The sequence below is a fragment of the Malus sylvestris genome, chromosome 8 (assembly GCF_916048215.2).
Source record: "Malus sylvestris chromosome 8, drMalSylv7.2, whole genome shotgun sequence".
Lineage (NCBI taxonomy): Eukaryota > Viridiplantae > Streptophyta > Magnoliopsida > Rosales > Rosaceae > Malus > Malus sylvestris.
In genome coordinates this window covers 401,110-413,953 of record NC_062267.1, presented here as the reverse complement: position 1 = coordinate 413,953, position 12,844 = coordinate 401,110, and the positions used below count along the sequence as shown (strand labels likewise).

General features: G+C 38.5%; 2 protein-coding genes across 2 annotated transcripts; both read right to left on the bottom strand.

Moving 5' to 3' along the window:
- Window positions 1-1,354: 1,354 nt before the first annotated feature.
- On the bottom strand, window positions 1,355-5,222 carry LOC126631630 (neutral ceramidase 2-like). Its single transcript, XM_050301752.1, has 9 exons — window positions 4,858-5,222; window positions 4,477-4,685; window positions 3,935-4,231; window positions 3,599-3,863; window positions 3,205-3,463; window positions 2,944-3,069; window positions 2,760-2,823; window positions 2,297-2,466; window positions 1,355-2,157 (listed from the first exon to the last, which is right to left on the bottom strand). The coding sequence occupies exons 1-9, from the start codon at window positions 5,199-5,201 to the stop codon at window positions 1,606-1,608; spliced, it is 2,286 nt and encodes a 761-aa protein (XP_050157709.1). The 5' UTR covers window positions 5,202-5,222; the 3' UTR covers window positions 1,355-1,605.
- A 3,779-nt stretch (window positions 5,223-9,001) lies between these two features.
- LOC126631725 (dehydrin COR47) lies at window positions 9,002-10,783 on the bottom strand. Its single transcript, XM_050301865.1, has 2 exons — window positions 10,125-10,783; window positions 9,002-9,789 (listed from the first exon to the last, which is right to left on the bottom strand). The coding sequence occupies exons 1-2, from the start codon at window positions 10,443-10,445 to the stop codon at window positions 9,277-9,279; spliced, it is 834 nt and encodes a 277-aa protein (XP_050157822.1). The 5' UTR covers window positions 10,446-10,783; the 3' UTR covers window positions 9,002-9,276.
- Between the last annotated feature and the right edge of the window lie 2,061 nt (window positions 10,784-12,844).

Here is a 12,844-nt window from a genome sequence, read left to right as displayed (position 1 = left end):
ACGGGACGAGACGGAACGGAATGGGATGGGATAGAACAGAGAGGGAACAAAGATGCCCTCGGATGGAAATAAGGAGGAAGAAGAAGGAGACGGAAATGTTATAATTTTGTGTTCCACGGATGTGGAACAAGTTGTTCCAAGGGTGAGGCGGAACGAAAATTCACCCAAAATTCATCCCGTGGAACAGCGTGTTCCACCCATTTTAGGCGTACCAAACGTGGGACGGAACGTCTCGTCCCACTCTGTTCTGTCCCGTTCCACGTACCAAACGGTACCAAGTGACTCAAAGATTATAAGAACAAGAGGTGCAATTAGTTGTACATCATTGATAATTTGATATTGTCTATGTTTAAATAGTGGCATTGTAATTTTTACGACTTGTGTCAATATCGTCTAAATTGGTACTCTATAATTTTCACATTTTATAAGTAAGAGAAATAATATTAAAACCAAAATAATCTATTTCCACACTCAGCTTTAAAAATATTTGCTTGAATTTCCTATTTCAGTAATCTAAAGGTAGTTTGATGATCATTATATATATTTTTTTTTTATAGAAATCTCAATTAAAAAAAAAAAGATTAGTTATCAAACGGATTTTTAATTTTTATTTTCAAAATTTTGGTTTCAGTTTTAAATTTTTATTGACAAAATTTAACAAGTTATGTAATCCAATCTAAGAATTCGTTTAGGAAATACTTTTAAATGACTGATTTAGATCCTATTAGAAGAACTTGATTTTCCTCTGGTCGACTTGATTATTCTACCAAGCATTTCCAGTCCTTTTTTCACATGTAAACAGGTGATCATTGAGATGACTGGCGGGGGTGCAGACTATTGCTCCGAATGTGATGGATTGGCATCGTTGGTGAAAGAAGCTTATGCTTGTATCCGAAAGGTTTTCTCTTTCTCCCCTTACCGCTCCTATCACTCGCACACACATGCATTCGAAGACTTCACTATCATGCCTTGCCATAAATTTTGTTGAACATCAGGATGAACTTAGGCAACTATAATTTGTCCACACTACGCATTGAAATATTATCGTTCTTTTGAACTTCAGGGTTGGGGAGAGACATTTATGGTAGGTATCGTGGCAAGCCAGGGTCAGAGGTGAGCCTTCCCTCTCATGATATCCTTCGCAGCGGCAAAACCCTCATGGGATCCTTATTTGGAGGACTCGAACTTAAATCTGATATCCCTGCCCTCATCAATCGTTACATGGACAAGGTGATGTAGCACTTAACTGTTTACTTGAATTGTTTTCGCCTTACCGAACCCGGATATCCTTTTAATATTTTTTTATTTTCATGCTATCAGGAACTACAACTGGATGAGTTTGTGACACATGAAGTGAGGTTTGAAGACATCAACAAGGCTTTCGATTTGCTCATTAACGGGCAATGCCTTCGATGTATAATCCATATGAGCACTGACTAAGTTACTTCTGCAAGAAACAGCCTTTACATTTATATTTATTCTATGATATCAATAAGCATGTAAGGTTTCAGTTTCTAAATTAGTACTTATTTGCATCCCTGTCTACCTTTTCTTCTTATTTTCTGTAACAAGGATACACATGGAAGAAAAATCCTAGATAAATATTTAAGACACTGCAAATCCACTAGATGCGCCGGTGAAGTAGGTGTTGGGGGAGTCCTTTGTTTCCTTTGCTGAACCAAAATGCCTTAGCCTGTACACCCCCGAATTTGTATCCGTCGGTATTTCCCATTCTATGGTTGCTGTGCCATATAAGCTACTGGTATCTACATTCCACTTGAAAAACAGGGAGAAATCATCGTCGTCGTAAACAGGAACCCAGTGTTTTCCTTGAAGCATCTCTACCACTGCATATGTCCCTTCCGTCAATAGGTCATATCTTGGGTTAGCGCTCCAAAATGTGGCAGTTGGTCTATCTCCCTTTTGGAATGATCCACTTTTTGGTAAGCTGACATCCTCCTTAATATCTCCAAATTTTGTACCTGGGGGAGGTGAGTCTCCAGTAGGATCACCTACTCTGATTTGTACAGAGGAAAGATCTGGTGGTAAGGGACCTTTAGGAAGGTCTTTGTCTCCCTTTGCCATCGCCTTGGCTAATTTATTGAATTCTTGAATGTACGCTGATAACGTGTGAGGACCATAGAGAGTGGAAGCAGCCTGCAGATTGCACGATGCATTGAAAAATCTAGATTTAAGTACTGCGAAGTTAAGAAATTGTTTCCCTAGGAATCCATTTAGGTAAATCTCATGCCAAACATGTTAAACAATAAATTTTGTTTATAGGTTGAGTTTGTACCTCATATCGTTGTTGTGCGTATTCCTCGAAAGTTGCAATATATTGCGAGTAAGTATTAGTAAGCCCTGCTATTACAATGCGAGTATCCTCATCAAATTCACCATTGCTGTTACTTATAAGGGTCTCCTTGACTACTTCCCTTAGCCGCCGACCTGCCATTGTGGTGAATTCTGCAAGAATCGGAAGCTTAGAGCTTGTTAAATCCATTAGTACTGCTGTCAAGAGCAGCCCTTATGAGCGCGAAACCCTGTGAATGGTGTGTGTTCCTGTTGGCTGTTGGTATTATAGTATATGTCACTTGTGAGGGGATTTAGTTTTTAGAATTTAGATTGATTTACGCAGTAAGTTGTAAATGAATCTCAGTAGTGTTGGAATGAGGCTGCCTTTATGCTTTGGTAAAGAGTTAGTCAGTGGACATGCGATCGATATAGGCATGAGTTGTGAATTGTAAAAGAGGACTAACCTCCTGGGACAGAAAGTATGATCAGCTTCCCCAACCTGAGCATTTGAATAGGAACGATTGCAGGCTGCATTTGAACCATAAGGTTAGAATAGTTAGAGAATTTTCTCTAAACTGCGTGCTACAAATGTGTTTAATGTGTTGAATTCCCCCCTCTCCCCATATCGCTTTGTGGAAGGAGTCTTACTGCCCATGCATAAGGTACAAACATTTCCCCAGTGCTGAGCAGAACTGCCTTGGGCTGTTGGCAGTTCACTTGATATTGGCTGGGTTTTTTTAGCGAATCCCTCAGTCTTCTCCATGTCGAATTGATCTGAAAACAGATGATTGATTAGCCCGATCGTAGGATTCTAGGAGAGCAACTTACATAACACGGATGCCAGGTTGAAGGAAGGTGTACCCGTTAGGAAGAAAATTGTCCAAAATAAAAGTGGAAGATGCTGCTGACCTTTTGATCACCCTGTTGGAAGCCAAAGACACCCGGTCCATCTGTAGTCCCAGCGGCAAATCCCGGACCAAGCCCCGCGGGGCATGTTTTCACTTTCTTGTTTCCTTCCAAATCAACCTCAATATTCGTGAAATCTAGGTACACGTGGCGAAAGTCTATTTTCCCGGTCAGCTGCTCTGTAGCCGACGTGAATAGATCAGCCGCCGTTAGAAATTGCCTCTCCCCTATAATTTTCGTGCTTTGTATTTCATCCGGGTACCTACCAGCATGCGGTTAACGAATTAAAACGGAGTCACTATTACAGATATGCACATTGCGGCCGAGTACTGATATTGTATTGTTATGAAATGCATCGAGAACATGTTGGTACAATTTGTTAGCATTATGAGCATACCCAGGTCCACGTCCGAGGCAGAGTTGGTTGTTCCCATGACAGGAGGAGTGAGTGAAGTCGCAAGGTTTTCCAGAATCGGTGCAAAATGCTCCAAGGACATTTGGAGTCACATCTCCCACGTTGGATTGGCAAAAGGCTCCCACAAATAGTGAGCCATCGTTCTTCCTCACCTTAAACTTGCGACTAGTTGTTTTGCTGCAGGGCTTCCCTCCCGTTGCTTTGATGTTTTCCGCCTTCTTTATTAGCGCTGCTGCCACGCTACTATCTGCATCAATGAACATAGTTAATTTACAGAACGTAGTTTAAAGATCATGATCTGGTGATACCTATAATTACCTGGTGGAGATGATATCGTGGCACCAGTACTAGTATTAGTTGTAGTGAACCAGTCCTCGAAGAATCTGGCAGCGGCACCTTTGTTGTCGCCACTGATGAGCTTGTTGTCTTTGCTCATGGAGGTTCCGTGGGTGGCAAACCAGCTGAATGCTCCGATGCTCTTCCCGCTTCCGCCATCCACAAACTTCAATAGAGTCATCAGAGTATCCACATCTTTCGGGTACCGTGCTCTCTCCTCTGCCGGGTTTAGCAGATAAGCACTCGGACTCCTGTTTATTCCCGCGTTTACCACATCCCCTACAAAGTATTCAAATCCCGTCAATTAGCGGCAGTTAGACCTTGTGTAGTTAAGTGATCGGGAGAAATTTTGATACAACAAATATTCCGCTTTAAATTAGTCTAAAATGTTGGAAGGAGGATTCGAACTTGGATGCATACTAAAGAGCAGACTTGCTCTAGTCAACAATAATGATAGAGAAAATTTGACATGTAGCTTGTTAGACGGAGTGATCAAAAACTTGACTCCGTCTAACATAGCTCACCTTGGTTGATGAAAATGGAACCAGGCTTGAGGTTGTGATGAGCCAGAACAATGCTCTGCACAATTGCATTGACGATGGCATCGAAGGATTGTTGGACAAAGCCCAAAGATGTTACAGTGTAAACTAGATACTGCAAATAACCCCCTGGTCCTGCGTGCGTGTGAATCCCACTAATCGCCACATTGTCTTCAGTGTACAAGTTTCCAAACCTTCAAAGCGAAAGCACACATTAATTAAAATAGTATTGATTAATTAATGCATATGTGGGTTTAAGACAATGCGTCGACCTTCTTCCACTTGATTCCGTATCTCCATTAGGTAAATTACACTAATTTAGAACATCGCCTTTGTTAAAAAAAATAGTACTGATTAATTATATACCTTGATTTGAGTTTGTCGAGCACTTTAATGTTAACCAGTTGTGAAGCCATTCCAGCATCAAGATTAACAAAGGCGAACCTTGGACCTTGGGAACTCTCGGCCACGATGAAGGTTCTTGCCCTTAGCCGGAAGTGTACACCGGCGGTATTCTGGTCCATGCTGGCATAACCCATCATGTTGACCCCGGCAGCCGGGCCAGTCATGTCAAAGCTGCCCACTCCAATCAAATACTCCCCATTACTACCGTCGTCTGATCTTGTAACAGGGAAGCTAACTAAAACGCTAACAATAATAAGTGACAGAAGAGTTGAGTTCTGCTGTGGAATTTTGCTTCTGGTCTTCATGTTTGATAGCAAATTAACCAAGTTGATTAGCATGAAGTTCTATATATATGGGTTAAGCTCGATATACTTATCGATAACTTAGAATTTGTCCCTTTTTTTAATAGGTGCACAATGATTTTCTTAGTATGTAGTGACTGCTAATGACTAGCTTCCATCGCTTGTTTCAACCTAAAACAAAAAAGTTATGGGGTTTGAGTTGGCAAAACAAGAGCATCTCTTTTCTCGGTTGCTCCGCCGCGTGCATGCGAGCGATGGACAAGGTTTGCTCTTGTCCACATTTGTGGCCATTGCGTGCGTTTAGCGGCCAACTACACATATATATGTTCTTTGCATGTGCATACAGACACAAGAGGGAAAATTCCTGAGCTTTTGATGATAGGATGTTGCTATTCACACACCTATTTTTATTTCTCACACATCTCTCTTAATTTTCGGCCGTTAATTCAAATGAATTGAAGAAAATTAATAGAAGAAAATTAACAAGAGTGTGTGGAATGCAGAAAGTACATGTGAATAGCACTATCCTTGATCATAATAGCCTGTTGGTTTTGCACAAACGTTTTTTGTGATTCTGTAAGCCACATGAATGTCATCAGCTGATGGTCATGCCATGACTCATCAATGCATCAACAAATTAATTCGTAATATTTGATCATAATATTAACATGTTAAGAATTGTTAACAGCCACTTCAAAAAATTCACTCTACTCATCTTCCTATGATTTTTTATTTTTTATTTTTACAATTATTATAATGATCTATATTAATTAAATTCATATAAACTACAAAAAAAGTGGTAATTCAAATTTAGGTGCATAGATAATAGTTGCTGAATATAATTCCAACTGCGGCCTAACCACTCATTTTTAAACAACTGAAGTAAAGAGAAAATTAAAAAGTCAAAGTACGCGAAATATGACAATCTTTTGATATGAACAAACAACTGAGCGACGAGAAAAGCAATACCAACTTGTCTAGGCTCTTAATCTAAAAACTAGACCAATCAAGATATACAATATTGTAAAAGGTTAACGCATTCAATCATAAACATACTTCACTTTGTCGAGAAAGTTTTATGAGATGACCTCTTCACATAATTATCAAAATTCGTCTAGATTTAAATAAATAACTAGCTATAGACTTGAAAAGAAACCCCGTCTATCTAGTCAGAAGTTGCGTTAATGGGTAAGCAAGGTTAGATCTCATGAAAAGGTTGTTAAAATTTCATGTAGAGCGTTGATTGTGTGAATGATTGAAGGGGCCTCGCCTTGTTGCACACAAGCTTGTATTTGTAAAAGCAATATGCGCGATGGCCTCGTTGAACACACACTCTCTCTCTAATCTCTACGGCGATGACCTTATCAAAATTTATTTCAACCATATGCTATTGGCCAATAGCAAAACTTACAACCTTTTCCGTATCTTTTGATACATACCTTCAAAGACCCATGCAGTACCCAACATTACCCGTAGGAAGTCTTTTGGTAAATATCAAATATTGTTTCTTCGATTTTCCATTCACCCCTTTGACCATCTCCAATTCTTGGGTTAAAAGTTAAATTTTTTAGCCCGAAAAATTTAGCTTTTAGCCCAGAAACAATTTTTCTGCTTCAACCCTTCTGGCCTAAAATTTTAGCCCGGGATTATTAAAGAATGAACTTAGGCTAATTTTTTCTTAAATTAACTTTTAAAAAAAATAATTATGTAGACTATCGTAAATTAATTTTATGAACATTTTAATCTAAAAATATTTAAATTCCGATAAATATTGAAAAATCACTAAATTTTTCCACAAAGCAAGCCTTCATTTAAAAAAAAAATTATTTTAGCCGTTGGATTTAAATTTGGGCCGTTAGATTTTTTTTTTACCATTAGATTTGATTATATTAGATCTCAGCTGTTGGATTCAATGTATTTTAAAATAACATTTAAAAAAAAAAATTTGAATCTAGACCGTTGGATCAACCAACGGTCCAAAAATGCCAACCGTCTGATGAACAAAAGAGTCGTTGGGCTCATAATTGCTTCCGACAGCAGCCCTGACAGTGGGTCCCACCCTGTCGGGCGCTGAAGGCTAACGCCTGCGTGGGGTGAGTGGCGTGAGTGACGGGGCCGAGAGTGGGCTGGGAAAGAGAGAGTTCACACGTTTCTGGGCTATTTCTTGGGAGGAATTTGGCCCTCAATTGGCATTTGGCTTTTAGCCCAAAGATTTGGCTTGGGTTGGATTGGGTTTGGGGGGGGGGGGGAATAGAGGGGGAAATTTGGCATTTAGCCTAGGATTGAAGATGGTCTTATCATACAAATTTAGATGCAAATAATAACACACTGCTCTTAACTTATCATATTCAAATTTATCTTTTTCTCAATGAACATGCATGATATTCAGTATCGAATTTGATCATTGGCATGAATCATGAGTGTCGTCAATTTACCCACAAACGGATAAAATCGAGACGTCAGAATGTGGGCCTAATGGAGTAATGTTCATCATGACCACAGCCTAAGACTACAGATCGAGGAATGTAATGTGTGGATGCCTCTGGATCTGGATGGTTCCACCATTGAAATTTTCAGTACCATACATCCGTCCATCTGTGCGAGCTTTCTTTTCGGTCTCTACTCCCTTTACGTCGATGCTCCGCAATTCACTTTTCTTTTTATCTTTTTGCTTTTTTCGTTTTTTGCCCCTCAAAAATAGGCAAGTTGGCTCGCCTTCAACTACAGAGAATTAGTTGATCGATGCAATGTCTCCAGTCTTTTACGTCCAAATCATAATAATTTTTAATCAATTAATTTTATACAAAAATTTGCGGATGATGTCTTTCAAGTTTTGAATGATTTCTTAATTCATGTCCTCTAATATTAATCCAACAAGACGAGACGATGTCATGTATTTTCAACTTTTTAAAACTGTAAATAATGTAAATCATGTTAATTAAAAAAAATATAATATTAATATGAATCATCGGTTCACTACTTGGAAGAAACGGACTATCAACAATAAGGGTGCTGCGTGCACGATCCATCATTTTCCCAACTGTCATCGTGCTCATATTTTTGTCAAATTTCAAATTGATGTAGGAATAAAGAAGCAACCAGCTGGTGAGATCCAAGTAAGTCCCTCCAGGCAGGCCCCACCACAAGCTGACAATGTCGATGTGGTAACGTTATTGTATTGATTCAGTGAACCCTCCCACATTTTGTGTTAACATTCATCTCTTTACATATCTGCTTATTTGGCAGAAAAATAGAAAGATTAGAACAAGCTCACGATAAAAAAATAAAAAAAAATAAAAAAAATAAAAACCAAAAACCAAAAACTAAAATTAATATTAAATAAGTTATGCTACTTTTTTTTTAGTCTCACAAGTTAAAGTCTAATTAAATTAAGAGTGATCATTGACATTCCTATCTCCACCAGTCAAGCCTCCCTTCTTTAGCACCTCTACGCATGTTGACATGTTGTTGCTCTACTTATCACTCCATCTCCATCTTAATCTTCACTTACACACATGTACAACAATATACGGTCATTGATCCAAGTGATCGTCCAGATTAATTAACGAAATGTTGGTTCCTTGGGCATTTTCTTACATGTCTTCATTTGGTTCTTAAATAGTCAACGTATAAATTACTCCAAAGGAAGATCATATTGTGAATTTTGGTGATAAAACAAATTTACAAGGAACCATTCAACATTCATAATCGGATTTATAATCGTGATCGACCAGTTTTTATAAATGCACGCATGCTAAAAGCTAATGCACACACACACACACACACAGATCACACAAAGAGAATACAAAGGAACAACAAATATCTTATTAATCAACAATAATGTTTATATCACACACAAAAGAAAGTAAAGGTCCTTACAAAACAGAGAGAACCCTAGAACGGAAACCCTAGACAAACTTGTAAATGAGCGCAGAGTCTCTCTCAAAAGAAAACGGCAAATAAACCACCCATCACAAAAACAAGGAAAAATAACAAGCCACAAATGACACCACCATAACCACTCTTTCCGAACACAGGACAAGATTATGTATGCGTTTTTTCTTTCTTAATCCCTTAATTAGTAGGAAGGAGTATCCTTCTCTTTCTCCTTGATGTCCTTGTGATCTTCCTCGGTCTTGGAATGGTACCCTGGAAGCTTTTCCTTGATCTTCTCCAAAATACCCTTCTTTTCCTTGGGCTCTTCTCCAGCTTCATAAGAGGCTGCTACCGGTGGCTCCGCCGCATGTTTGTCGTCACTGTGCTGTTCGTGCGAAGCAGCACCAACTGGAACCTCCTCAGTCTTCTTGTGGCCAGGTAGCTTTTCCTTGATCTTCTCGAGGAAACCCTTCTTTTCCTCAGTTGGAGAGTCGGTTGGCTCTTCGTGGTAATGAACAACCGGAGCTGGAGCTGGAGCTGGATGATGATGTTCCTCCTCGTACACCTTCTCCACCGGGACAGCCGTGTCCTCCTCCTTGTGATAGCCTTCTTCCTTGTGCTCATCACCGGAGATCTTCTCCTTGATCTTATCCGTCAATCCCTTCTTTTCTTTCCGCTTCTTCTTCTTCTCTTCATCTTCCTCCTCATCACTTGACTGCAAATATTAAATATTCAGAGTTATTTCAAACAGTTTAGACAGACTAAATTTTTAGTTAATGGAAATCATGAAGAAAAAGTACAAATGTTATGTGAAGGGATACAGTCAACAAGAACACTACGCGATTACACGTGGCATATGCATAAAAACACCAGGAAATGCCAGCTGGAAGATCTTGGAGTGATTAATTTTTTTTACGAGCATATTTGGAAACCCTTCTCTCTTTTTTGGGTTAAGAAATCTAGCCAAACATATGTATATGATACATGCTCTCCTCTTAATTAGCTTAAAATAAATCGCTTGTAATAAAAAATCAATTTATGAATACTTACAGAGCTAGAGCTGCTTTCAGATCGGTGAAGCTTCTGCAGGAGAGTCTCGTGCTTCTTCTCCTTGTCTTCCTCCTCTTCTACTTTGTTGTATGATGATGCATGCTGATCGTGATGATCGGAGATCTTGACTTTCTCATCAAACTCGGCGACGTTCACCTGATCCCCTTGCTGATAAGGAGTTGGCTTCTCCTCCTCTTTCTTCCCCAAGAAATCAAACAACCCACGATCCTTGGTCTCGCCTGCACCCGATCCCTCCTCGTAATCCCCAGTCTTCCTCTCGTACTCGTGTTCATCGCTCTTCTTGTTGTACTCCTCCGCCATTCTTTTCTTAATATCAAATCACAACTTACTACTTAATGAATAATGATTTTGTAAAGAGAGAAGATGAAATATTGCTTTGATGTTCTTTGCTGATGCAGAGAGTGAGCTTTTTATAGCATCCACCCACACGCAAATGACGCGATTAAGTTAAAAGATATTATACAAAACAAATGTGATTTATACACATTATTTTTTACTTTTCACTCCTTATTGATTGATGTCATTTGATATTCATCAATTCATTCGATCCAACGATCGAAAATTTAGAGAAATATGAAAAATAAAAAGAAATATGTGGATAACATAACCTTATATAAACTAATACATTCATTAATAAAATAAATGTGAGTAGTGGCAAAACCTAATCCTACTTCTTTCAATATTCCATATTTCTTTTTTATAAGATACACCAAATGCTGTGCCATTTCCCTTCTTTCCAATTGTAACCGACCGACGTGGTACAAAGGAGATAGGAGAATTGGCATCCGCACAACTTTCCACTCGCCATGGATGGCCGACACGTGTCTGGATGGTGTATGTGCCAGTTAGGCGCGGCGAGTGTGCTGTCCTTGCTGGCAAAGCAAATAATGGGAAGGAAATGAAACAGTCGAAAGGCAAAAGAAGAAAGTAGAAATGATGCGAAGGAGGAGAGGACGGACCAATAAGGGCCTGCAACGTGTAAGAAGAATGTGGAAGGATGCCATTGTGGGACCCCAAAGTGTCGGCCTTGTTTGGATGAATGCGAGAAGGTCGGTTTGATGGAGTGGCCCATGTGGCAGTCGTCGGAAAAAGGCAGGGGTTTTTCGAGATTTGCGACTAGTAGGTGCCCATAACTAATCATGGTGGGCCATTTTAGTATTCATCAGCGTGATGAACGGTTATCATCTTGCTACATATTTAGTTCATCACGTTGGTGGGGTACAGAGTACAGAGGGGCAAGCATTATTTTGTGGTCCTAGGTTTTTACCACTTGCCGCGCTTCTCGAAATATCGCATCAGGGCGCCGTGTCATTTTGGTTCGCCCAAAACTCAATCAATAGAATAGGATGAGGATCGCATCGTATTCAAATTATGGGAATTAAAAGGATCCTTACTTCTTAAACGTTCATCGTATATTATGCAATTAATTTTTATTAAATATTATTTATGTTTAATTTTAAATAATAAAATTTAAATTATTTTTAACCGACGATATACGATAAACGTTTAGAATATGAGAATCCCTACCATTTGAATCCAGATGGGATCCTCATCCAATAGAATATAGGGAGTTTTAATGAAAAAATTTCGGTACTGTTCACTTTAACGAAAAAACACGTTTTTACACTAAAAAGTCAAATCTGATACTATTCACTTTACCTTTTATTTTGTCTTTATTATTAAAACTCAAAATTTTCAAACTTTTTTTATTAGTTTTTCTTATAATATAACTTAAGTACCTTTTGGACGGTCTGCACCTGACATCGCCACGTGTCCTATGCACGTGACTTGTACTCTTTGTCTATTTTTTTTTGGGTAAACTGTCGGTTTACTCCCTTAACTTTTAACTCACTTTCGATTTCCCCCCTGAACTTTTCTATTGGAAAATTAAGGACTCAAACTAATTTTTTTAGCCAATTTGCCCCCTACCGTTAGTTTTTCATATATTTCATCCATATTTCCGTTAAGTGAGACCATGTGCACACCATGTGAGAAGAGTTAAGTCATTTCACTCTAAAAATGATTAAAAACTGAAAATAAATAATAAAAACAAATTTCCCTCTATTTTTTCCCGCTAATTCCTATCCTCAATTTTATTTTTCCCTCTCATTTCTATGCATGAGAAATGACATATGGTGTTATTGTCTTCATACGTAGCTAAGTTAATCTTTTTCTTGAAGCATGTACTACCATTTTTATTTTCTTGAAGCATGTACTACCATTTTTATTTTCTCTAACAAATTAATAATTTGACAAATGCTCATGGTGTTATTGTCTCCAAAGCAGTACATTAATATAAGAAACATGTCCATAAAAAAGACTAGGGTTTCTTATATTAATGCACTGCTTTGGAGACAATAGCACCATTAGCATTTGTCAAATTATTAATTTGTTAGAGAAAATAAAAATGGTAGACAATAACACCATATGTCATTTCTCATGCATAGGAATGAGAGGGAAAAATAAAATCGAGGATATGAATTAGCGGGAAAAAATAGAGGGAAAGTTTTGTTTTTTTTTCTTCAGTTTTTTAATCATTTTTAAGAGTGAAATGACTTAACTACCCTCACATGTTGTGTACATGGTCTCACTTAACGGAAATATGGATGGAATATATGAAAAACTAACGGTAGGGGGCAAATTGGCTAAAAAAATTAGTTTGAGTCCTTAATTTTCCAATAGAAAAGTTCAGGGGGAAA

Coding starts and splice junctions, on each gene's coding strand:
- LOC126631630 (XM_050301752.1), bottom strand. CDS start 5,201: ATGAAGACCAGAAGCAAAATTCCACAGCAGAACTCAACTCTTCTGTCA. Junction 3,070..3,204: donor TCCAACAGGGTGATCAAAAG/GTCAGCAGCATC, acceptor ATCTGTTTTCAG/ATCAATTCGACATGGAGAAG. Junction 2,158..2,296: donor ACGCACAACAACGATATGAG/GTACAAACTCAA, acceptor TGCAATCTGCAG/GCTGCTTCCACTCTCTATGG.
- LOC126631725 (XM_050301865.1), bottom strand. CDS start 10,445: ATGGCGGAGGAGTACAACAAGAAGAGCGATGAACACGAGTACGAGAGG. Junction 9,790..10,124: donor CTGAAAGCAGCTCTAGCTCT/GTAAGTATTCAT, acceptor TAATATTTGCAG/TCAAGTGATGAGGAGGAAGA.